The sequence below is a fragment of the Crassostrea angulata genome, chromosome 6, assembly GCF_025612915.1.
Source record: "Crassostrea angulata isolate pt1a10 chromosome 6, ASM2561291v2, whole genome shotgun sequence".
In the NCBI taxonomy this organism is placed as follows: Eukaryota; Metazoa; Mollusca; class Bivalvia; order Ostreida; family Ostreidae; genus Magallana; species Magallana angulata.
Window position 1 is genome coordinate 8,819,797 of NC_069116.1, and position 27,678 is coordinate 8,847,474.

Below are 27,678 nucleotides of genomic sequence, written 5' to 3' on the forward strand. Positions count from 1 at the left end.
AAATGGGGAAAATATGTAACCCTTTTATATTAACATCACTCAATTTTTAAGATTTAAAAAGTTTTTAAAATCAAGCAGATATACAATTGTTATTAACTAACTATTAATAGTTATGCAAGTCGCACCCTTTCATCACTGACTTGAAATAAGTGTTTCTGATTCTTGAAGAATACACATTCAAGCCAATTCAAGGAAACCAATTTTTCTTTGAGAAAAAAGTGTATTCATATGCAGAAAGTTCTGATAAATTGTTTATTTCATGTATAATATCACTACATTTTAATAAACTTGCAATGAATAGCAAAATGTTTAAATTTGCACCTTTATAAATTGCACCAACTCCCAGAAACTGCACTACAGTCACTACAAAGCAAACATTAAATTGAAATCATTCCAAAACTCTTTCAGTCTGTTGTTCTCGTTTGCACAGAATTGACGGAAGTCTGCCAACATCCTGTCCTGGAAGATCTCGTCGCCTGTGTTTGGGGACCGCCATCGCTTGGACGACATGAAATTCCAAGACCACAGGAAGCCCACTTTGTTCTGTGTTACTACCTCGGTGTTCGAGGTGTTGCTATTTTGTCTGGCAATATAATCCTTGCGGAGTTCCCCTGCAGACTTCTTGCTGACACGACTAGAAATTTTGATGACTTTTGGCGATGAAGTGACTTGACTGCTTTCCATCAGGATAAACATTCCTCCGGTACAATGCACATACTGCTGCTGTTCATCTGACATGTAGTGACGATGTGTCTCTGACACACACACATTGATGGGCATAAAGCCATACCTAAAGTGAATAACTGACAATTGACTGACATATCTACAGAAAAATTTCAATCAAATCTTAAAAAGTAAGGAACTTTTATACTTTATTCTAATTATATATCTTTGGTACTGAAAAGTTAATTAGTATTGAAGATGTATACCTCTTGATAATTTCATCTTGAAAATGAAGTAATTTTTTGGATTTTGCAACTTGATCCAAATCTACAAAAAAGAGCAAGCTTAAATGGTTGTTTTCAAGTTTAATGATTTTAAACAAGATAGGAAAACTGACAAAGGTTAATACATATATGTGCATAATAAAAGTTGCCAAGTCCACTTAAATTGCAAGTATTTTCATGCAAAGATAAAAGTTTACTTCAGTCAAGACCTACTAAATGAAATGAACCCCCAAATTTCACATTAATGTTAACATGATAGAGAATTGCATGATTTATCAAATTTTTTCTTCAAGTTAAAAACCCATTTAATATAATACATTCATATGCAGGTCTTAAATAATAAATATGAAATTACTAAGTACATGTACCATGAAAAACTGGCTTTCCTCCTTGTGAAAGACTAGCAATGTCCAATGGGACGAAAATAGGACCTCTCAAAGGGTCAGAGTCTGGTGCAGAGGGGAGTGCAAAGGGGTCACCAGGTACAGGCAACAAGTGGAAGCCACAGGCCTGGGCCTTCCGTCCCCATGTGGTCACCTATTTAAACACGAATATGTGTAAAATAAACATTATACAGATATAAGTTGAGTGTTGCATTTATGTTTAAGAGCAGATCTTTCATATATATTGCACATTCTGCTCAGTATGATTGATACAGCTGAACTTCAATATCTCGAACACTGATATCTTGAAAACAATGGAGATGTCGAAGTGATTTGTAAGTCCCAACTACTTATTTCAGAAATCTTAAGTATTTTACTCTCGATATCTCAGATACTCGGATATCTCAAAGTTTATAAAGAGTCCCATCTAGTTCGAGATAACGAAGTGTGACTGCATTATAATATATATAAATGATACAGTGGGGCCTCAGATATCCGAACGCCAGATAACCTGACGCTTCAGTTTACGGACGATTTTATTTGGGAACAGATTTTTTATACATTATTTTGTCTCATTTATCGGGAATTTCGCGTTCCGGAACTGGACGGTCTGTTTTTACCACAAAACACTAATTTACTACTAATCTTGCTTCATTTAACCGGACGGTAAAATTTGATGATACCCTACTCAGTACAAAAGATTACCCCTGTCAATTAAGTTTTACACCTTTTTTACGTGCTAGACCCTCATGAGTAGCTTGTATAAATACACTGACTTCCCAAATCTCTTTCAAAAATTGGAAAATTGCGAACAACAGTGTATCACACACATATCACACTTGGACAGAAAGAATTCAGCTAGATTCGGTTATCATTATTGTCCGGTTAATATTTCATGACAAAATAATAAAATAAAGCAGAGTTCTTTATCTCCTAAAAAACGTTCACGCTAGCATGTGTTGCTATATGGTATGAAAGGCAAAAAAACTAGTATCAACACTGGGAGCCATTGCATACAAATACATTATCAATCATAACAACAATAGACACATTTCAGATATCCGGACGCTTCACCTATCCAGACGATTTAACTTGGGAACGAAAGCGTCCGGATAACTGAGGCTCCACTGTACAACATTGGAAATAAAATATTTCACCATCTGCAAGTAACTCGAAACCCCTAAAAAAATAGGTTTTAAAATGTCAAGAGCAATAGATCTGTTGAAATATTTACCAGGTCTTGGAGAATGGGCCCTGTGGCTACCATCCATTGTAACTGTAGTTCAAAAGCAGCATTGGGGCTGTAGTAGGCATGATAACGGGCTGACGCCCACTCAGGACGATCACTCTTGTTGTTTCCATCCACATCAACTTGAACATACTTGTGAGTCAGTGTGGCTGAAACAGTCAGTTTATATATTTCAAGACAGGAAAAATATTAGTATAGTTATCAATATGTCTTGAATATTCTTCACATATCAACTACAAGTACATTTCAGTACTCATTATTATGAATTTTAATATATTTTATGAAACACAGAAAATTTATATAATTTGACATAACAAGGAGAAAATGCATTTTATACAATCTAATATTTGCATAAAATTGACATTCTATTTACCCCATATAAGAAAACAAAAGTGAATTTTTCCTCAGTACTACATTGCATCTCCTGGGGGATATAAAAATGAACTACATAAATTCAGCATTTACATCTTTGGGCACTTTTTTTTCCAGGTCCATGCAAAAAAATGTTTTTAATTCAAAGTCTAGATGGTCCATAAGATTAAGTTAATTATTAATAATTATGTTTAATATTAAATGGCATGAGTTCACCTTTCAAGCAACAAATTGGGGAACCGATTCTTTCCATCTTGTGTAAATTACTATAGTCAAAGAATTCCCTAAGCATGTGTAATGTAGCATCCTGAATACATTGGGTTTAATTACATGCAAATGCACCATTACCACATCACCAGAAACACCCACTTAAATAGCTATCTGACCAATCAAGACATATTCCTGATTTTTTTTTTTTATCATTTTGAAAAATCACAATATATTAAATACAGTTTTATTAATTTGTACAGAAATTAGTATTACATGTTCATGAATGCACATATATTACACACTGGAATGCATTACAGTGTAATGTACATGTATATAATTATATGAATATAGAGGATTACATATTTCAAATATAAAAATTCAAGAGTATCAATTAAAGTATCACGGTGACATATACTGGTATACCTGGTACCATGCAATGACTTTCGAAATACCATTTTTCTCCTATTCAAACGTAGTTCATTTCTTGCATAGAATTTTTTGCCTTTCCAGGACGAAAATGATGTTTTTTCCTACTACATGTTCTTCAAAAACCTGCATGCACAAACATGACAAAAGACTGGTCTAAAATACTACAGATATTGCAAGTCACTTTCAATCCCACGTGACTTGCATATTTTCTACATGTATGTCGAATGCAATTCTTTTTGTAAACTGATGAGCTATAAGGGCCCTAAGCTGTGAAGAGATGGGTCTCAAAACTTGATCCCATATACATGTACAATGAACATTTTCCATTAATCTAATCATTGGTTTCTCTGATCAGGAAGTGAATTACTAGTACCAGACCTTTTTTGGAGTCACCATATCACTTTAATTGAAAGTTTCATTGCATACTCAAATGATAACTGAATTTTCAGTTCAGATATGCAGATATTAAAAGATTTGAAATAAAATTAAAATCAGGTGCTGAGAAGGACTAAAATTTTAAAATAAACTGATTTAATTATTTTTTCCAAACTGTAAACAAGAAAAATACAGATAAGTGCACCCTACAAAAGCTTGGATATGTTGCTTAAAAAAAGAATTTTGCAGAAGAGTTGGTCAGATAGGCTAAGTTTGAACATACTGTAAAAAGAAATATGTGTCTTGGCCTACCTACCTTTCATTGCACACAGATTAACCCGAGAACCTGGAAAGTTACTCAGTTGTAACACAGCTTGCCTTTTTGTTAAAAACTTCAACAGTTTGAGCAGTTTAAGATTGAATACATGAACAGAGTATATACAATGAAAACTAGCTGGTACAACAAATTGGCTTTTTGATTCTTTAGAGATACAGATACATGGAAGTTTTGTTCAGAATCAAAGTATATGTAGAATATTTAGGATGTGAACAGGAAATCCTTTCCCTGTGGCAGCCATGCAAAATATATCAAATATAGCACAAATTTACCCTACTTTTAGTTTATATTTTTACATATAGACACGGCTTCAACACCATAAACTGTGGAAAAAAAATTTCTTCGATTTACTTTAAATTAGTGATAATTTTCAAACAGTTACCCTTTGTAAAATATTTTGGGTAGGCATAGAACCCCCTCTCTTTCAGAAAAAAAGTTCAATTGATGAACAAAACTTCAGATGCTAAATCAATTCCAGATTTCACTTTGGGTGTATTCTCAGTTGATGGTCTTTGCGCCAAGTCCACATAACAAGACATGACAACATGATAAGTCTCACACTCCCACTAGTCCTACCTGATTGCTGGCCCCAGCCCTGGGCCCCCGTGTCAATCCCCGAGAGGACCCGCCAGTCGTTGGTTAATTGGTTGACCCAGAGCTCAGACACCTGGCAGGGTGACTCATCCATCGTAAACAACGGCACCTCCGCTCTCTCCCTCACTACTGGCAGTATAGACACCTCGCACCACTCGTTTTGGAACAAGTAATTGTAGCTGGGACCATACATATCTTTAAAAAACAAACAAATAACATAAATATATCTAAACCACCAACATGCACATTATCTGACATTATAAGAACAAACTAACACATGATTAAAGTACATTTGCATACCATTTGATACATTTTAATACAACTATGTTTAAAAGGCCAATTTGAAATCATACTCAGTTGCTTTTGAAATAAGATCTTGTTATTATATCTTAAACCCCATGGAAGAGAGAAAAAAATTAAAGAAATTAATATATAAAAGTTAAATTAAAGAGTACCTGATTTAGGTTTATCTTTTGGAGACACAATGTTGTAAAGGTAGAAGCCATGTATGAACTTGTGCTGAGGGTTTCCTGAGGAGTGGCAAATGTAGTGCTCATCTTGTAGTCTCTGAAATGTTTTAAAATGACTAGAAAAAAGTTAATAAGAGAAAACAAAAAGCTTCAAAGCTTGAACCTGAACCAGTCACCTCAGTCAAATAATTTCTTTGTCTACATAAGTGTTATGAAAATTTGCTTCTTTAAATTTGCCTTATGTACAAGTACATGGTCTGTTGAAAGTTTGATTATTTTTCTGTAAGTCTTTGTATATATAATAGAAATTGACCCTGACCTGCATGAGCCCTATGCCACTGGTAACGTCCTTGACCTCCTGAATATTTTGTATACACCAGTCAACAGCTTCTTCGGCGATGAAGCAGCTTTCTGGGAGTCCAGTTTGTCTAGGCAGCATGGACAGTCCTGTCCTGTTAAACACAGAAAACAAGAAATAAGACACAGGACAGAGGGTAAATCACAGAGGTATATATACAGGACCAGGGGTCAATCACATAGGTGCATATACACATTGGGGATCAGTCCCATAGGTTTATACACATGAACCTCTGTGCTGGATGTCTTAGGTATCTTAACATCACACTTTGTAAAGTATACATTAATGTAATTAAGTGCAATTATGATAGTACAATAAGTCACTAAATACCTTTTTAAACACAGTGCTTAGAAAGCCATTGTATGTATATGTATCAGAAGTAATCCGGTAATAATAAGAGAACATGACTGACATATAGTGTACATTCTGTTATATACGTTCTATACCTACTGAGGGTCAGCATCACTTACTGTGGATCTTTCATTGCCTCAATCAGTTTAGAGGATGCCATGGTCACTGATAATAGAACAGCCTCTTTCTGACTGTAAAAAGTTGATAACATAAAGTTGAGGAAAGTCTTTGCTATTACTTCTTATAATATAATATATATCATTTTTTTTACACATTTGTATAGCAAAATGATTTAGTCAATAAAAGTCAGTACATGTATCATACAATCATTGCTGAAGTACAACATTCATAAAGCTTATTGAAAAAAGATGGCCGTAACTGTTTCATCTTCTGATTCTAAGGATGAACTATAGAAACTTATCACACAAATTACAGGTTAGGCAAGCTTTGCCATTTCAACCGATCTGTTACATCTGCTCAAGTCATGGACATTAATTGTGATGAGAGACACTAGATTTCATTCAAAGAGAAGAACAAAGATGACCAATTAAACATTAATCAGCTTTGAAAATTCCAACCTCCATTTAGTACATGTATTCATTCCCCCATTGTTTTTATTACCCCTCTGTAATAGCTCCTGTACACCTCACCAGGTGTATACTCAGCCTCCACTACTTACCTGGCTTGTGACGTCTGCTGATCTGATGTTGGTGTACTAGAAACATTGTCTCCAGAGTGCTGTATAAAAAAATCATTCACAGTATCAGTCATAGACAAGTTTTATTTTGTTCACAATTTTTTTGTTGACTGTTTTGGATATTAATATCTGCAGATACATGTTTGTTATTTGTTTCACCTTTTGTCTCCGGGTCTGCGCTGTCCTGCGCATTTTGTTCAGAGTTTCCAGGAAGCGGACAAATCCACTGATTAATTGCTGAAGTTCCTGTTTGCTCCTCGTCTGGTATATATCACACCTACAACAGAGAATGTATGCCATAGTGTGAAAATACAGCCTACCAATCTCATTGGTGAATTTTATTTACTGGTATTCGAATCACATAATTACTAAGCCAGGAAGTTGAGTAATGTAGATAGAGTGCTACAAAAAATTTTTGACCAGTTTTTAAAAATTATCCCATAGATAAACTTATAATCTTAAACAAAAATACACAATTTTTTTTCCTTAAAAATTCCATTTATTTAAAAATCCTGTGAAACCAAACTGCATCAAACAAAATTTTTACATCAGATATTGTGGTTTAAGAATATTAATACATGTATCCTTACTTGCTATCTCTTAAATTGTGTGGCATGATAAAAATTACATAAAGATTACATATTTTTTGAAACAACAACTTGCTTTAATCTTCAACAATCATATTTCATTATTAGCAATATAGAAGTGCAATGAAGATAGGTTTAAAAGGTGATAGTTCAATGTAAGCTAGAAAAGCTTTATTCAATTCATAATTGTTTCAAAATATCTTGAGAAATGTCAATGACCACAGCCAATTTTTTTTCATGAGCAAGCTAATATGCACACAGTCTCAAATAATTCTTAGCTTTCTCAAAATACTTTTTCTTTTCTAGCAATATTGTATCATATATATGTGTATGTATGTACATGTACCTAGGTGTGTGCATATAGCTAAATATAATCTATAATTTGGGATGTAATGTACATGTGCATGGCATATACAGTTGTGCAAAAAGAGTTGATACACTTCTGTGGAGAAGCCAGAAGCAAAGTTTTATTATAAAACACTGACCTAGGCCATATGCTATTGAACATGAATAGAAACATTAAGATCAAAATCAAATCGAAACAAAACACAGTATACCGTTCTACACATAAATCAAATTTTACTAATACAACTCTTTAATTAACATTATTCTACATATTAATTTGTTTTCTAAGATCCAAAGTTATTAAAAATTTCAACAAACTTCAAATCCACCTGACACAAATATTGCATTCAGAGATGACTTATTAACATCAGTTTGATGAATGACAATTTTAAATGCAATTTGCAACAGACTTCATTATTAATTGAGATAATAAAAATAACAAATTTATTACACTGTTTTTACTTGTTAATTGTTCATTGCAAATTAAAACACCTAATATGATGAATCAAGTTATAACTGTTAAAATAGGACTAATGCTTATTTTACGTTTTTAAATTTTACTCTTAATGTACATGAACAATTTTTAAATTGATCCATACACACACTTTGTGTAATTTTAGCAACATTGAAAACAAAGGAAGATGACACTTTTCTTGCCTCTTCTAACTATGCAACTTGCTCATTGTTATCATATCATATTTTGACAAACATAAACTCACTTTACTGAATAATTTTAATACGAGGAGATCTAAATGCAAAATGCTTGAAAAATTCTTTGGTAAGTGTTTCATTCATAGCATTCATTGCAGAAAAAACAACACAAATGTATGATGTTATGTATTTTTAAGGTGGAATAACACATCATCACAAAATGGCTGACATCTGATAGAAACATCATTTTATTTTATCAAAAGGATTTTATCAGTGGCAACTGGTAACCTACTCCATAGCTGAGTGGATAAAGTGTTTGGCTTGTGATCCGTACATCCCAAGTTCAAATCACGCCTGGGATTTTGTTGTTACTTGCTGAATTGATCTTTTTTACATATTCATTTTTTCTTCCCAAAACTGAAAATTTTTGTGTATTTGACATATGTACAGTTTATTTATCATATATCTTTCATATTTTGAGTGACTTTTTCCAGGTGTGTTATTCCACCTTAAGCAATGCTCACTACCTTCACACCAAGATAGTTGACCAGGTAAATGGAAACAATTTTTGACAGATTTCAGTACATTGTACTAGCTTGAATGTAACATGACGACAACATTTTATTACCTTTAAAATATATTGCTTAATTGAGCCAAATTTGATTCCTATGCATACATGTACATGTAGATGTATTTAATGTACATATAAACTTGCCTATCATTTCCCTCAATAATTTTCCTGGTTGCTGGATTGTTGCATGGCAGCAGGAAAAATCGGGATCTCCAGTACTTCAGGGGCTAAAAAAATGTATTGGTAATTTCACATTCACAAAGGATATTAACACTCCAATTGTGAATATGTAAGTTAAATATATATTATTTTGATTAAGATCCTACATCCAAAAGTCCATAATCGCCCTCGCCCCGAGTGCAGATGTACTGATCCAGATAGTTCCAATTATAATTCTCCAGCTTTTCGTTTTTGAACTGGCTGGTAGAGACGTCGTAACTGGGCGAGTCTGGGACCTGGAATCGGTAGTGGTACAGATACTTCAACTGTCGCTGTTCATGTCTACGAAACAACAAAATAATGGACCAATCACTTATCGCTTTACAACATTTATGAAATCTCATGTACATAAACTTTACAGATAAAAAAACAGAAAGTTGCAAGACATTCTGTACAAGAGTTTTAACAATTGTGTACCTTGGTCTGTATTGAGTGACCTGAATGGTTTGTCCACTGAGGGTCAGCTTATGGAATATCAGTCCTATACTCAGGTAAATCTCCTCCTGTGAAACAAAAACAAACAATAGCTGATTAAAAGACTGCAGGCATATCATGCTACGTACAGTAAATGTATTCAAGTCTAAATGCTTCATTCTTTACTTCCTCTGTCAGTAATGCATTCAGGCATAATGTAATAATCCAATGATTATCACAGATTATTGCTGATTAACATAATATAATAATCCATTCATGATTATTACTGATTACCATTGATTCACATTATATAGTGTGTCAGTCTACATTTTTTACTTTCCCTGTTGTTGTCCTTAACCACTGACCTGTGGCCCAGATCTGGGTCTGGCCCGAATCAGACTGGAGGTGTGCTGAAACTGAGGACTCGCCCCCACAGACATGGTGTCCAGGGGCTGCTTGGGGGGCTTCTTCTTGGTGATGATCTGGAAACCCTGGGCTAGCCTCTGAGAGATCAACTCTCGGAACAGTTCTGTCACTGATAGCGGCTGCCTTCTGTAGAACTTATCATCTTCTGTCACAGGGGGACTATGGAAAGATTGGTACAAAGACCATCTTTATTTCAGAAAAGTGGGGAAGTTAATTGTCATAATTGGATTATGCATCTCAAATTCAATGCATTGCTTCAAAATGCAATGATTTAAACAATAATGTAAAATCTATCTGCCTCTTATTCATCTTTTATGTTTAACTGAAGTTAACTGCATTATATTTATGTGTTACTGCTTCGTAAATTTATTTCAGAGGATCCTTTAATAAAGTGACCAGTTTTATTATCAATTAATGTACTTTAATTTGAATTTGTAAACCCCTTATCAACAGATGAACTGGTACATTTGGCTCAATATTCAGAAGAACATTTTTTTGCCCAGTTGCAGATTACACAAAATTTTGCATACACTTCTAATCACCTGACGAAGTGTAATGATTTAGACATTATTATCAAAATTTTGATAAGTCCAAAAGGCAAAGCCCCATTTCCTGATCCTGATTCTAAATCACCCAAAACTCTTGATTTTGTTCTTTTTTTTAAACTTTTCCCAAAAAACCTGTAGTAGTTTGATTACCTAGAGTGGTTTAAATACCTGAAGTAGTTTGATTAACTGGAGTAGTTTGAATACCTAGAGTGGTTTGAATACCTGGAGTAGTTTGATTACCTAGAGATTGGTTTGAATACCTGGGTAGTTTGATTACCTGGGGTGGATTGATTACCTGAAGTAGTTTGATTACATGGAGTGGTTTGATGACTTGGAGTTGTTTAGCTAATACCTGGAGTGGTTTGAATACCAGGAGTGGTTTGATTAACTGGAGTAGTTTGATTACCTGGAGTGGTTTAAATACCTTGAGTAGTTTGATTACCTGGAGTGGTTTGAATACCTGGAGTAGTTTGGGTACCTGGAGTGGTTTGATTACCTGGAGTGGTTTAAATACCTGGAGTAGTTTGAGTACCTGGAGTGGTTTAAATACCTGGAGTAGTTTGAGTACCTGGAGTGGTTTGATTACCTGGAGTGGTTTAAATACATGGAGTAGTTTGAGTACCTGGAGTGGTTTAAATACCTGGAGTAGTTTGAGTACCTGGAGTGGTTTGATTACCTGGAGTGGTTTAAATACATGGATTAATTTGATTACCTGGAGTGGTTTGAATACCTGGAGTGGTTTGAATACCTGGAGTAGTTTGAATACCAGGAGTGGTTTCAATACCTGGAGTAGTTTGATTACCATGAGTGGTTTGAATACCTTGAGTAGTTTGAATACCTGGAGTGGTTTGATTACCTTGAGTAGTATTCACTATTGACGTCCTCTGGAATCAGCGTGTACTGTGACACAGTGTAGTCATTCTCCAGACTGCGTTTGTCCGGGAAGTAATCCGTGGTGATTGGGAGAGAGGCAGGCATAGTCAGTGACTTCCAGTCTACGCCTGCGGAAAACTTGACAAAGTTAGCTTCCCTGAGCTGACCAGGACAGGAATTAACAGTTCACAAAGAATGAAACAGAAGCAGTCTTATTGTCTGATAACTTAAAAAAAAAAATCAGATAAATGCTTAAAAGCCTTGCAAATCTGTGACAAAATAGATTTGTATGTTATTTCAAGATATTTCAAACAAAGAGAAAGCAAAGAAAATAGGCAGCCACTGCAAAGAGACAGAAGAAATAGGTAGTTAATGGCATGCACAAACTCTTTTATTCAGTCAGTTAGATGAGATCCAAACTTTTCAAATAACAGATCTTCTATCCATGTAAATGTATAATACATGTATTTAACATGTAAAATTACATGTGATTTACATAAAATTCATTTATTGATAATTTTTTATAACCTTAAATTTGAATCCAACTTTAACTGACTGAATAGACATGTGTTATTACATGCATGTCTATGGAGACATTTTTCTTCCAAACACATTTCAGATTTAATTAAATATCTTATATATATATCACTGCTTTTATCACACACTAGTTTTCAACATTTTTTTTAAAATCTGGCAATTTGAATGTTGAATCAAAAGAAAAAATTCATTACGCAAATAGGAGAAGGGACAGGAAGAAAAATACACCACTGACATTCTATTAGTAAAGAAGAAGAGTGAACAAGTAAACACATCATGCATACCTATATAACAGTTAATTAGAAACCAGAGGGGTCATTTAGGAGGTCATACATATCATCAATGCGTGTGTAACATTTTTGACAGCTTCACAGAAAATCCTCTCTGTATCTTACAGTACATCTACCATCATAGCCGAAGACATACATGTATTAGTTCATTTACACCTGTTTTCCTACTCTAAGAAGCAACACAGTTAAAAGCTGAGATTGGTTGTTATTTTCTTGTTGTTATTCATTGCAATTTTTACACTTATTTTATACATTCATTCAATTCATATATCACTGTTACTAGTTTGCCTTTACTCCAAATAAATCATTATCGATAACAAGCTGATAATGTTTCACTCAGCCACACCAAGCAAAGATGAAATCAAAACTGTTACTAAACTAAACTCTCATAGCGATATATGCACTTCAAATGCTTGAAATAACAATGACAAAAAATAAAATTAGAAATTCACTTAAAGCCAATTTAAATCTCATTATATATTAATAGATAAAATTGTCAAAATAGTGACGATATATGCTTCTTTTTTTTGGCATGCAACGATATGCGACATCATTAATAAAATGAAGTACAAACACTACAGTGCCGTCTGCTGTATAGAGGACATGAAGAAGAGTCATACTTATTCCAGCACAGAAATTTTGTGAGTGTATATCTGCAGTAAGTATTGGCTTGACGAGACACGAGTCAGTTTGGCAACCATGAGCAGGAAACCAGTCCTGGCCTGAAATTTACATAGCACACAAAATTTTTTTTGATATTGTTCATCAGCATAATGTTAGTGAGGATCAGAAGAATCTGGGTTCTTCAAATACCTCCACACTGCTGGACAAAGCCAGATGTCGGGGGGCTTGGAAACCTGTATATTACATGCTTGCATTGGAATATATGTTTGCAATACATATATACATGAGCAACACATGAAAGTAATACATTGTATTTGACATTCAAAAATAAAGATACAGGTACCAAGCATATAGTTGTTGTTCATTTTTTCTTCTACCATTTTTTTGTATCAAGTGCACACAATAAATGACTTGTGTTCGAAATAAAGTTCATAATTTCAAACCAGGAGAGATTTACGAGGGGTTATCAAAAGTTTTGTGAACAAACGCCATAGAACAAAAGATGCATTTTCTGTGTGTAAATGATGTACGTATTGACCTCTATATTTGATGTTCCTTTTTTTCATGGCTTGAAAAAAGTGAGGAAAATTTTATACTTTTATTGCGACTGAATAACATGGCGATGTTAAATGTGCGTCAGGTGAGACCTCTACAGCGAATATACTTTAAACTGTACAGAGGTCTTCAGCTTATATAGAGGTTGTAGGGATAGTGGTGGCGAAAGAGAAATACAGACAATGCCTTTGATGAGTAGAGTTCAGCTGTAATACAAACAGAATATTTTTGATGGTTTTGAGGTTATCTGGGATGCGGCGTCAAGGCAAGACGATTTTTTCTCATTAATAAAATCTTTAATAAAATTTCAATTTAATGGACATTGTTTGTGTGGTAGTGAGTTATTTTTAAATTTGTTTTTATTGCAATAATTAAATATCAAATATAACTATTTATTTCAGCTTTCTACAATTCGCCTAATTCAATTTTTACGATGTTTTGAATATTGTTTATAAATTAATAAAAGAATATAACAACATTTGGTTGTTTATTTTACTTATATAATTATATGTCTCCCGCAGTACGTTGATCTTTGTTTTATGTTAGGCGGGTAGATTGATTCATATTGTCAAAAACGACACTTTTTGCTTCTCCTGGGGTTTGAACCCGGGTCCTCTGGCATGCCAGTCCAGCATTCTACCAACCAAGCTAAAGGGTTAATCCTTTAGCTCAATCAGTAGAGCGCTGGACTGACATGCCAGAGGACCCAGATTCAAACCCCAGGAGAAGCAAAAAGTGTCTCTCTTACATATGTGCAAGAGTAAGTGTATATTTTGTCTATCTGATGTATGTCAAATTTTATAGTTATGTCTATATCAATTTTATAGCAATAGCTCACAAACTTTTAGATAAACCCTTGTACATGCAAGTCACGTGAAACCCACTAAGAACACACATAATAATTACTGGATTTCATGTACATGTAAAGAGATATTTCAGTTTGCCGAATATGAAGTACATACATGTATATATATGTTGATCAAACACAATCTAGATTCTAATCATCATATACAATGATAAAGCTGAACTTGATACATAATTCTTGTTGGATATATGTGCACACAATTCATCTACTTACATAGGTTTACTTTTATAACTTTAACAAACTATATGATTATTATCGCAAGAAGTGATCAATACATTGTTAATATATAGAGATGCAAGATACACATTAAAAAAATCTTATCATCTCTCTGAATCCTTCACTGCTTTTTAAAATTTATTTTTATAAGAATTACACAAGTGTCCCTCCCTTTTAAGTACATCTTCACTAGCAGAGATTATTTGATAATAAAATGTTGGCAAAAAAGGTAAAAATTTTAAAAAGGCCCATGCGCCACATAGCTCACCTGAGCAACAATAGCCATAATAAAATCAGCTTTATGAAATCATATACAAAATATCTGGACAATGTCGTAGAATAGATTCTGTATTGAAAGATTATCAAATATTTCTCTGGGTGTTTTCATGTTGAATATTAAGCTCCTATTGTAACAGGATTATATCATAGTAATATCATAGCCATATCACATATTGAGCATTGCAGTTCTCAAGATAATATTAAAATATTAACCTTCATCAAACTTTGAACCCCTTGTGGGGCCCAAGAATTGTCCAGGTGCCACAGTCTTACCCGTAATATTCAAGAAACTACAATATGTCAAGATACTTGTATATAAGTACTACCATAAATGTACATAATAACATTTAAAGTGACTTGGTGACTCACAAAAAGATGTTTGACTTTTTTAATATAACAACGGAAACAGGTAGAAATGTATAAAATTTCATCATACCGACGGTTTCACGCATTATAAGTCATCACCTACCAGTTTACAATTTGTTGAAACTTATCCAGAATCACACATGTAAACATGCCCATTTAAAAATAGTTACATTGGGATTTCACACTGAGAAAGAATTTGAACTTGATGTTATTTGATATGTGTAGTAAGAAACATGCATTTATAGATTGTGCACTTTAATAGATATACAGTTCTTGAAGTCAGGTTTCACAGAGAGGCCGTTCGCTCATGATATATGCCACAACAAAATGCCATTACAAAAATGTAACGTAGCAGTACCGGTTGTATTTATAATATGGTTAAATAACGACCAAATAACTCAACCATTCGCAGAATAAGTAAGACTTTTGTAAAGTTAAACGAACAAGTTTATAAACAATTTCAACACATAAAAATTTACATTTCCACTATAAAGCGGAAGGGAAACTCAATATTTTCTCTTTTTAATCGGATTTATTTACTTTTGAACATCGTTATTTTTTAAAAGTTTTATCTTTCCATATGATATAAAAAACATAAGGAAATGGTGAAAACATTCAATATTTAGTATATCATGGGTTTGTGCGTCACCATGTCTCCTTTTTGAAAGTAATTTACACATTTTTCCTGCGTAATCTTGGACGCCCTAATGAGGCCGGACCCCACCCCTGAAAATAATGATTTTGACAAACTTGAATCTACACCATATGAGATTGCTTTTATTAAAGTTACAGCTTTTCTAGGCAAATGGTTCTCAAGATTTTAAATTTTTTTCTCTATATATTTGTATGTAAGAATTTGACACCCTCCACCTCACCTGTGAAGATTTCGATATGGACAAACTTGAATCTTCACTTTATGAGGATGCTTCCACACAAGATTTTTCTCTATATATTCCTTTGTAAAATTTTGACCATCACTGCAACCCAATTCTACCCCTGGGAATTATGATTTGAATAAACTTCAATCTATACCACCTGAGGATGTTTTCACACAAGTTTTAGCTTTTGCGGCCACCAAATGGTTCTGGAGAATATTTTTTAACGTATATTTCACTGACAAATTTTTAAGAACTCCTAATTATCTCTCCTTAAAAGAGGAGGTAGAACTTTATTTTAACAAACTTGAATCTCCTTCACCCAAGGATGTTTTGTGATAAGTTTGGTTGAAATTGATCGAGTGGCTCTGGAGAAGAAGACAAAAATGTAAAAAGTTTACAGACGGACGGACAGAAAGATGCAGGACAAAAAGTGATCAGAAAAGCTCACTTGACCTTTCAGCTCAGGTGAGTTAAAAACCCTTGATTAGCAAATAAAATTGAGTTATTTTAAAACTATCCATATACAAATGTCACAGATCCACAAGATGTCCTAGAAATTACATATATGTACAATATACTTCCTAAAAATGTGATTTTTATAAGTAATATTAAATACATGTATGTCATATGGAAGGAAGAGGAAGGATGACAACTATGAAAAACCTGACAGCTAGAAACAAAATGAAACAAGGCAGGGAATAAATGAATGAACATGTACATGTATGTAATGAAATATGCTTAAAAACTGCTTAAATCATGCTTAGATATTATTTAAGCAAAAATTTTCTTATAAATCACACCTATGTCACCACAAAATCAATGTCTAACCCACATGCAATAAACACTATGTCAAAAAGGAATCAAACCCTTAAGTTTAAACAATGGATATGTAAGAATTGCATATTGTCCTTTTACACCTTTACACAGCAGTATTGTGACTACAAGGAGACCTGTACCTACTCTTGTGAAATTCAAATTCATATCTAACAACCAATTCTACATTATGGTACATTTTGCAAGAGGAATGAAACAAACCACTATAATCAACTCAAATGATTCAAGGCAGTCAGTGTGTTTTTATATTAATTACGTATATTCTACTTTTTTACATATGTATACCTGATATATATATCCCTCATCACACATTCACGACACAGACAGACCTAATAAAAGGATTTGTAAGACTACACCCTATCTCAAGAAATATGCATCATTCTCCAACACACAAGAACTACACCTTCTATACTTGTTATTCTCTTTCCAAATCACATATGAAAACTCTTATTTACATGGAATTTAGTTCTCCATGTGAAGCAATGAAGAATTGTGGACTGTATAGTTGAAAGAAATTGATTACAGTGTCAACCAAAATACCAATTACATCAAGAAAATGTTCTAAAGATGACAGTATTCTAAATTACATGCATGCTACATGTATATTCCTTTCCTTACATTGAATTAATTCAAGAGAATTACTTAATCTCAAAAGTAAGATACTCCCCATTGTAAGTACCAGTATTACACTACAACATACTGCCTAGATATGTAACAGGTAAAATATGTAAAGGGTACATGTACATTGTTAGACAGTCAAGAAACAGTGTAGTAGGCATATATAGGTATACGTGACTACCTGTGGTCATGTCCGGGCTCCACTCCTGTTCACCTGTCGGCCCCCACAGGTAAGACCTGTTCTCCCGGGCCTTTTTCATGCCTCGTCCTCCAAGGGAACCCTGGTCAGAAGCACTGTTGTGCTGTAATGTAGAGGTGAGGGAGGAACCCTGGAACAGTCGCTCCAGATTCTGGACACTACTGGTAGGGGAGCTATCCACTGACCCCACATAAAACTTATCCTCCGACACGAGACCGCTCGGGATGCGATTTAGACTAAAGATATGGATACAACAGAAAATGTTGCACAATTATGATATATCGATGGCGTCGCAAAATAAGTTACTATTGATGATACAATAACTATTGTATTCATGCTGACAGTCACTTACTTTTACACTTGATACATCATGTACCAATACTGTAATTATAAAGAAATAGTGAAATGACATTGTTCCTACCTGGAGGGTTCAGAGAACTTCTCACTGAACTTCTCAGTGCTGTCAAAATTGCTGAAAGAGGATTGTGTCTTCATATCCATGGACAACTGAGACATCTGAAATGAAGGCCAGATTTTAAACAGGGTATTATTACAGGACTACATGTGTCAACAATTCATCACAAGCAATCCTACTACAACTTCTACTGGTACCATGAACACACCCAGTTAGAGAGATAATATTGGTCAGGGGCAATTTCACAGGACTAGTGACAGTTTATCTGTGTACCTTCAATGAGTCTCTGCTGAGCTTCTTCTCTAATGTGGCTGAAGATTCTCTCTTATTATAGATGTGAAAATGGTGGGTTTGTACTGCTGCACCTTGAGGATCTGAAATGTACAAAAACAGAAAGTATAAACAATGGTGATATGAGAATGTAATGTACAAATACAATGCACTTTTGATACAAAAACTTTTGATACATAAATTAATAATACTTTGCATGCATGAAAAAACTGTATATTTGCATGCATATTAGAAAAAGATATTCTTTTTTTCAAAATCATTGTAAAGAATGTTCATTTTATTGGTAATATAGGTAATACATGTATTATCATGGCCAAAAATTACTAGAAAGAACTGACAAAGAAGAATGGATATCACCCTCAGTACCTCCATATATTCATACACATGTAAGTACTGTTTGTCATTTAAACACTGCAATGATCTCCCAAAAATGAAGTTTCAATCATAAAGACAAAATAATTGTGTCAGTCAAATGTAGAGAAATTAAAATCTTCTGTTAGATAATGGATAATTAGATATGGACAACTCAATGACCTGTGGGGAAGGCATGCACCCATCTCCGTCTGTTTGAGGTCATTTTGAACTGCATCCTGGAGGGAGCGAATGGGTTGATGAGAGCACGGCGTGACTTGGCCTGGTGAATGTGTTTCCGGGAGTAGCCAACAGGAGACTCTGCGCTACCAACAATTCTACGCATAAAGAAAGAATCATCCGTCTCGGCAGATTCATTCGATTCCTTGCTGGAGGGTTTTTCTGCGATTACAAAAATATTTGCATTTTTTTTCAAATTGTATTGTCACTGAGATTTTTCTATGAATATAAAAATATTCATGATTTTCTTCATGAAAAAAGCAAATACATGGACAAATATTTACAAAGGTTTTTGTGCATATGTACTTAGGTCTTAAGGAATTGTTAAGGAATGAAAGAAATACATGTATTCAGAGATAGAATAATAGTATTATCATAAAGACAATGCTGAAATCTTAACTGCCCGTACATTTGCTTATTGTGCTACAAGTTACAGTACATGAAGTGGTATTTATATAGTCTTGGGCATTTTACATCCAAGTGTATTGATATATATTACTTATGTCGATTATACATACTTATGATTGGATAACACCCAACAGAGGAGGAGATGTCCTCAGAGCTGCTGGAGCGTGACAGGGTGGGGATGTTGATGGCCGGGGACCCCCTCCTCTCCCCTTTCTCCACCGCCATGCTCGGGTAGTCATCGGACACGTTCCGCTTTCTTGGCTTTTTAATCTGCTTGGCCTCTGCCATGGTCTGTGGTTGTCTTCTGGTTTGGTAGGAAAACTTCAAAGACCTGCACAGATTGAATACATATAGAGTATATATCAATGAAGAGTAGGTTAAGAATTAAATTACACTTTTTATTACTACAATTTAAATAATGAAGAATTACTCTACGAAAATTTATGGTAGTGTAGAATCTCTAGGATAAAAACTTGAAACTACTGGTATGGATTAACAAACTATCATTTGCGACAACTTCTTTATGGACTAAGTGCTGATAAAATACTGTATTACATTTGTATTACAAATTACATTTGGCTGTGTATTCTATTTAGCGTTTTTGGTGGAATGCAACTTCCGCTAAATCAAGTACATCTCTAGATGCAATGCATATATATATAAGAAAAATCACATTCGGGAATAAGCAAATTTAAATCTACACCAACTTGTTCAAAAACTATTTTCCGCCAAATATCGTACATGCCAAATATAATATGTCTACTGTTGCTTGTGGTAATGAATTTTTACAGTATCAAGACTATGTTTAAAATCCTTAACAAACAAAGACAAGTGTAGGCTGGTTTGCAGTAACAAATATGCTACAAAAATTCCTGTAAAATTTTCACACACACGAACAAAATTGTTTACATTTCCAGCATCATTGTCCTATGATTTGCTAGAAAAATTAGTAGGAATGGAACTTGTGTACATACCCAAACCTGGTAGAGTTGGGTGTGGGGAGTTTCCAGATCTGAGCATCGTATTCATCATAATCAACAAATGGAATATTGTTTTCATCCTGAATCTGTTTATTTGGAGAATGGGCCAACAACTCTGAAGATTATATAAATAGTTTTATAATTACTGGTTAGTGAAATAGTATCAAATTAACACTTAATATATAACTCAGAGAATGTTACCATAAACCAGGAAAACATGTAAACAATGCTCAAATTACATATGTATTTGATATATAAAAAGTCTTTGAATTTTAAATAGCTGGCGTACTAACTTCTCTCACTGGGTCTTCTTTGGGTTTCATTCTATAAATAAAGATCATGCTCTTTTCTTATTCAACAAAATTCATATTTGATTCATTTTCTGGAAATCAGCAACATCTAGCAAGCACTTACAAATTCTGGTGGTGGTTTAATTCTTGGGATGAATGAGCCTTGCAGACGTGCCTTTATTTGACTTTTTGATATGTAAAAGCTGAAATGATCAACAAAAATCCAGTCAAATATTTAGAAATTGATTAGCCAGAACACCCTGTGCTTCAGACAAACAATAACCTGATAAATGTTTACATCCATTCTGGGCTTACCTGTGATTCATCCAGTGAGGGATGTTGTAATCATCTCCAACCTCTAGAGATGTTTTGGCAAGCTTGTTGTGGAACTGAAAGAAGAGTGAGAGAAAACCAGTGAATGAATACTGTAAGCCAACTTTTATCCGCATGCGAGAATTTTTCGCGAGGTTCGCGAGGACATCATCGTTGTGAATATTTCTTCCGTGAATCATTCGTTGTCGTACTGGTGTTATAACAAGACTGGTCTGGAGAAGGCCTAGTTGCGAACATAAGTTGTCACGAACCATTCTATCGGAAGTAAATCGCGAAATAAAGAAGTCGCAAATAAATGTTGGTGTACAGTATTTAAAAAAAAGAATATTCATAACCAACTAAACACGCTGAATATGGTTTTATAGAACAATCCAAATACTGGATGTTTATAAAGTACATGTATACATGTACATGTATTTATAATAGTTCAATAGAAAATACCTTTATTAAAAGAAGATATAGAGAGAATACATGGAAATAAATTACTTTAGAGAATATCTACATGTATACTGTGGAATAATTAAAATTTGTGGGGACTAATTTTCATGGATTGTGGGTTTTATTGCTTATTCGTGGGGATATAATTTCTTGAATGCATTGGTTGTCAGTTTCAGTGATAACTAACTCTTTAAAAATTTGTTTTCATTGATGATGTAAATTCGTAGAAGAGGGCTATCCACAAATACCACGAAAATTAAGCCACCATGAATTCTAATGATTGCACAGTATCTACATAAAATAAAGATGATATACAATTTATATACATAGAGTATACCTGTAAATATTCATCTATACAAAATACAATCTACTGATACATGTACATGTATTTATCTATAGAGAGGTCAAAGAATAAAAACCTACACAACAGCAATGCAAAGCTGCTCATGAAAATTAAATATACAGTGTACCTTGAATAATGGGGCAGCATGAAGAGGTTGTTCCCCCATACAGACCAAGTCGCTCCCTATCCCTGCAACGAGACAGAAATATATGTATTAAACATTGCCTTGAAATAAAGGAAACAAATACATGTCCTAGCTGCATAAAATTTCTTTATTGAATAAATATCACTTTTAGACCTCTTAATTTGCTTATGCACTACTGTGGGGACAAATGTTTGATTACAAATACTTTTATAAAACAAGTATATACATAAATGACAATTATTAAAATATCTAACTTTTCAAGACAATGGTGCTCTCTTACCGCAGTCAATGGTTCTTTGTTTAGTGATGTTGGCTAGTTCCCTGTCCACCTCAAACACACCAGCTCCTGGTGTAATAACCACGGCAACCTTCCCCGTCCGATCAAAGTTCCTGTCTATGTAGTAGCCCTCAAACACTGCAGAGTAATGGAGAGGAGTTAATTAAATATATTTATCTTTTGTTACCTTTACCTACATGTATCTAATGGACAGAAGGCAAATATAACTTTGGGTAACACAGTAATAATATCAACTCTCAAACTGATATTTTCTTATATATGCATGTATTTACTCAGAAACTTCAAGCACACACAACTGCTATTCTATCATTTCATCACGTAAAGAATAAGAATGCTTGTTAATAAAATCCATAGTCCATACTACATGTATATAAGTCTTGTCAGACAGACAAGGGAACCTCTATGAACCCTTTGTTCATAGATCTGATGAACACTTACAGTTGAGGGACATATTGAGGGTCTCCAGGAAGTTGCCCTGGGCGGCGGTTGAGTTGTAGGCGGCGGGGGCTTTGTGGCCCTTCTGTTTGTGGTAGTTCAAGATCTTATCCTTGTACGAGTTACACAGCTTACGGAGCAGTATCATGGTGGATGTCCAGTCATCGTATCGCTCGTTCTGAACCACAATTCTACATACACGTAAAATATCTCATCATAACTCAGGGAATTATTTCCCAAAATAGAAAGACTAAAACATCATGTTTTCTTAAGAGGAATTAAAAGAAATATATTAGGGATGACATTCTCTGATTGGTTAACCAATTAATCAGTCGGAATGATGGTAACTGGTTACAAAATCAGTAACAGATAAGTCTTATAAAATAAAAATATAGCAAAAAAAGAAAAGGTGTGAAAGTGAAAGTGTGAAAAGATGTGAAAAATCTGTACTTTATTCATCTAAAGCATGTCTACTTCAATGTTTACCTGTAAAAGTCCTGATAGTACCGTCCTTTATAATCACACACAATACAATCTCTCATGTATTCTGGAAATTCATCTGCAATGACAAATAGAAGCAAATAGTAAAATGACATGGCCAGAAAAGATATTGGACCCATTAGGTCAATACGGTAGTGCTTGCACTGCTTATAAATGTCTGGTATACAGAATCAATTAATATTATTTTGCATTTTGTGTAGAATATGTTTTAGAACATTTAATGACATCCTTAAACAGAATCCTTACACAAAATTTACCTAGTGACTGAGCTTTATAAAAGGTTCTTGAAAACAAGACGATTGTGACATCGTGCTGACAGTTCTGTTCCTGAGAAAAAAAAAACTTCCGTCAAAGTTTTTTTATAAATCTGATGAATATTTCGTACCAAAAATAACTTTTTGTTTACGAAAACTTTTTTACTAGTCTTGAAACTTCCCACAGTAGCAACATCACACATTAAAGTTAAAGTTTACAAATACAGGTCAGTCTGGGATAAAACTGATGTGTTCCTGATAGATACAGTGTACATAGCAATATACATGCACATGACAAAATAAATATGATCTACAACACATCTAAAACAACTTCAGTCTTCTTTCTGTACCTTCCATTTTGCAAAGAGATCAGTCAGAAAACCATTGAGAGCTTTCTCAAAGTAAAGGTCCTCTCCCAGGATGTCGAAGTCCCACATCTCGCTACTCATCTGGATAAAGATCTGGACAACAGCCGTCGAGGATCTGTACACAATCTACATTGTACCAAAAAAGTCATAGAGACTATCAACTCTTAGTATTTGGCAAACAAATTCAGGATCTACTTGTACAGTGTATATTTTCTTGTAAGATAAAAGTTACATAACTATCAACTCCTTTTGATTGGTAGATTAAACAACAACCGTGGATAGACAACAATGATATGTGAAGTAATAAGCGTACCCCAGAAAGACAACAATGATCTGTAAAGTAATGGGCGTACCCCAGAAAGACAATAATGATCTGTAAAGTAATAGGCATACCCCAGAAAGACAATATTGATCTGTAAAGTAATAAGCGTACCCCAGAAAGACAATAATGATCTGTAAAGTAATGGGCCTACCCCAGAAAGACAATAATGATCTGTAATGTAATGGGTGTACCCCAGAAAGACAATATTGATCTGTAAAGTAATAAGCGTACCCCAGAAAGACAATATTGATCTGTAAAGTAATGGACGTACCCCAGAAAGACAATAATGATCTGTAAAGTAATAAGCGTACCCCAGAAAAACAATAATGATCTGTAAATTATAAGCATACCCCAGAAAGACAATAATGATCTGTAAAGTAATAAGCGTACCCCAGATGGACAACAATGATCTGTAAAGTAATGGGCGTACCCCAGAAAGGCAACAATGATCTGTAAAGTAATGGGCGTACCCCAGAAAGACAATAATGATCTGTAAAGTAATGGGTGTACCCCAGAAAGACAATATTGATCTGTAAAGTAATGGGCCTACCCCAGAAAGACAATAATGATCTGTAAAGTAATGGGCGTACCCCAGAAAGACAATAATGATCTGTAAAGTAATGGGCGTACCCCAGAAAGATAATAATGATCTGTAAAGTAATGGGCGTACCCCAGAAAGACAACAATGATCTGTAAAGTAATGGGCGTACCCCAGAAAGACAATAATGATCTGTAAAGTAATGGGCGTACCCCAGAAAGACAATGATCTGTAAAGTAATGGGCCTACCCCAGAAAGACAATAATGATCTGTAAAGTAATGGGCGTACCCCAGAAAGACAATAATGATCTGTAAAGTAATGGGCCTACCCCAGAAAGACAATAATGATCTGTAAAGTAATGGACGTACCCCAGAAAGACAATAATGATCTGTAAAGTAATGGGCATACCCCAGAAAGACAATAATGATCTGTAAAGTAAATGGCATACCCCAGAAAGACAATAATGATCTGTAAAGTAATAAGCGTACCCCAGAAGGACAATAATGATCTGTAAAGTAATGGGCATACCCCAGAAAGACAATAATGATCTGTAAAGTAATGGGCCTACCCCAGAAAGACAATAATGATCTGTAAAGTAATGGGCGTACCCCAGAAAGACAATAATGATCTGTAAAGTAATGGGCCTACCCTAGAAAGACAATAATGATCTGTAAAGTAATGGGCGTACCCCAGAAAGACAACAATGATCTGTAAAGTAATGGGCATACCCCAGAAAGACAAGAATGATCTGTAAAGTAATGGGCGTACCCCAGAAAGACAATAATGATCTGTAAATTATAAGCATACCCCAGAAAGACAATAATGATCTGTAAAGTAATGTGCGTACCGCAGAAAGACAATAATGATCTGTAAAGTAATGGGCGTACCCTAGAAAGACAATAAGGATCTGTAAAGTTATGGGCATACCCGTGTTTCCTCTGTGATGGTTCCACACATGACTCTCTCTCCTTTAGACCACATCTCCATCACTTGTTGCCTTTTAGAGAAAAATATAGTACCTGTACATGTATGCACATTGGCACTCTGGTTCTACTTACTGTGTTTGTATTTTAAAGTTAAAAAAAAAAGAGATGAATGATCGATACATTATGAATGATATACTATTCAAAATCTTAACAATTACATGACTGTACATAAATCATCTTTGCAGGTATATACATTAATATGGGCTATTTAATTTAAATTTACAGATAATTGGAATGATTTTTCAAAAAAGAAAAATTGAAAATGAACTTGTATTGATATTCCTATCTTCCAAGCTATTGATTGACATATTGAGTCAGTTGGGGGTAAATCTACACTGACCTCATTTCTGCATGTTCAATCTTTTTATTGAGGTACACACAGGTGCCGATGATGCCACTTCTCAGCCTCCAGAAATCGCTTCTGCTAAAGTACTGATCCTTAAATAGCATCTCCACCAGATCCAGTGCAACACCCTACAATATATAACAGATAGGTCAGACACATAATATAATAACTAGGTCAGGTTACGAGTCAAGGTCAAAAGTGTATTCTACTGTAAGAGGTCAAACTACAGGTACATTTCAAAAGTCAAACAAATGCAATACTGTGGTCTCATTAATTTTCAAGGGTATCAATTTTCGTGGATTAAGTGAAAATCACAGTTTCAAGAAGACATAAATTCGTGGCCAATGACCCTATCAATACAAAATGTTAATAGAAATTGCACTTCAATGAACACTTAATTAATTTCGTCGATCAACTTAATAACGAAATCCACGAAAATTGGTATTCAACGAATATTGATGAAACCACAGTATTTAAGTGTACAACACATGTACATAACTGTAATGTATTACCTTTGGGTCCACTTTCTTGACAATGACATCTTTGTATGCTCTCAGCTGGAAAGTATTAGCAATACTTTGCTCAATACTAACTGTCCCTGATCAAATAGATGAAATTAGTGGTTTGAAAATTTATTGTTGTATAATGCATGCAGAAAAATTGGATACATGTTCTCACAACTTAATAATCCTTTCGAAATGAATTAATGACAATCAACCATTTTTAGAAAAAAACATATACAGATAAATCATACAAAATCTTTATAAAAAATGTGATTACCTTTTTGCTGAAATTCATCAGATAATGATGTCACTTGCAAAAGTAGGCGGCTGAAATATATTTTGATTCATTAGACAAAAAAAAACTAAGTTTAAAATACAAATTAAATATCCATAGTACAGATTGCCCGACAATCTCTCTCAAAACTATTTAAATATATCAGAATGAAACACAAAAATGATTTTTTTTTCTCTTCCTTCTGATAGACTATACAATGCATGCTCATATTTCTTTTATGATAGAACAAAATTCTAAAATTTTTGCACAAAAGTTCATATGTCTGTAAAGGTTTTACCATTTTGTCAGATCAGAGACATAAATAACATGTTATATGTTATTTATGTCTCTGGCCAGATGCTTTAAGTACATCAAATATATGGTACACTTGTACATGTACATGTTGTGTACCGTATTATCAATGGGTGACAGTAACTCCTATACATAACATTATGCACTAACAAGAAACCTGTTTCTTTTATTTCAATTTTGGACGAGGGACAAAAGTACTAGTTTTGATATCTGTCTTTAGGAAATCTTCAGAAATTTCAATCTCACCTTTCCTCATCTTCAATGTGATAAATTTCCACGACATCGCCGATTATCACATCTGGTACATCTTTTTGATTGATTAATATTTCTTCATCTAGAGAATGAACAATAAAAACAATTACTGCAATCAAAAACCAGCTAAAATTTAACCCCTGAATCTAATAATCCATTAATTGGAACAGTGGATGTGGATTACAGTGCTTATTAAACATTTGGTAAAACAATAATTGTGGCATAGATAGTGTTCCACACGCATACACAATGCATCTTTAACATAAAAGGTATGCAACAAATTCACTGTCACCGTAATATCTCACTTAAATTGCTATTTTCATTAAAACTTCTTTTGTGGACTCTCAAGTTCAATGTTTTTTCCATTCTCCATCGATGTTGATTGGA

General features: G+C 34.1%; 1 protein-coding gene across 4 annotated transcripts; it reads right to left on the reverse strand.

Annotated features, from left to right (window-relative positions):
- Nucleotides 1-233: 233 nt before the first annotated feature.
- Nucleotides 234-27,678, reverse strand: LOC128188072 (GATOR complex protein DEPDC5-like). Of its 4 annotated transcripts, XM_052858868.1 has the most exons (39): nucleotides 27,597-27,678; nucleotides 27,286-27,373; nucleotides 26,731-26,780; nucleotides 26,463-26,548; nucleotides 25,945-26,078; nucleotides 25,546-25,615; nucleotides 23,740-23,883; nucleotides 23,393-23,462; nucleotides 23,121-23,193; nucleotides 22,638-22,825; nucleotides 22,182-22,316; nucleotides 21,884-21,945; nucleotides 20,958-21,031; nucleotides 20,767-20,845; nucleotides 20,646-20,676; nucleotides 20,347-20,467; nucleotides 19,483-19,703; nucleotides 18,908-19,126; nucleotides 18,356-18,456; nucleotides 18,089-18,183; nucleotides 17,650-17,903; nucleotides 12,854-12,955; nucleotides 11,390-11,534; nucleotides 9,925-10,144; nucleotides 9,563-9,648; nucleotides 9,253-9,427; nucleotides 9,071-9,153; nucleotides 7,845-7,856; nucleotides 6,932-7,049; nucleotides 6,755-6,813; nucleotides 6,195-6,266; nucleotides 5,686-5,818; nucleotides 5,352-5,463; nucleotides 4,879-5,091; nucleotides 4,282-4,311; nucleotides 2,565-2,728; nucleotides 1,316-1,484; nucleotides 930-990; nucleotides 234-790 (listed from the first exon to the last, which is right to left on the reverse strand). In XM_052858868.1, exons 1-39 carry the CDS (start codon nucleotides 27,655-27,657, stop codon nucleotides 364-366), a joined length of 4,737 nt encoding a protein of 1,578 aa, XP_052714828.1. In that variant the 5' UTR covers nucleotides 27,658-27,678; the 3' UTR covers nucleotides 234-363. The 4 variants fall into 4 exon arrangements, with proteins under 4 accessions (XP_052714828.1, XP_052714831.1, XP_052714829.1 ...); XM_052858871.1 differs by lacking the exon at nucleotides 12,854-12,955; XM_052858869.1 differs by lacking the exon at nucleotides 7,845-7,856.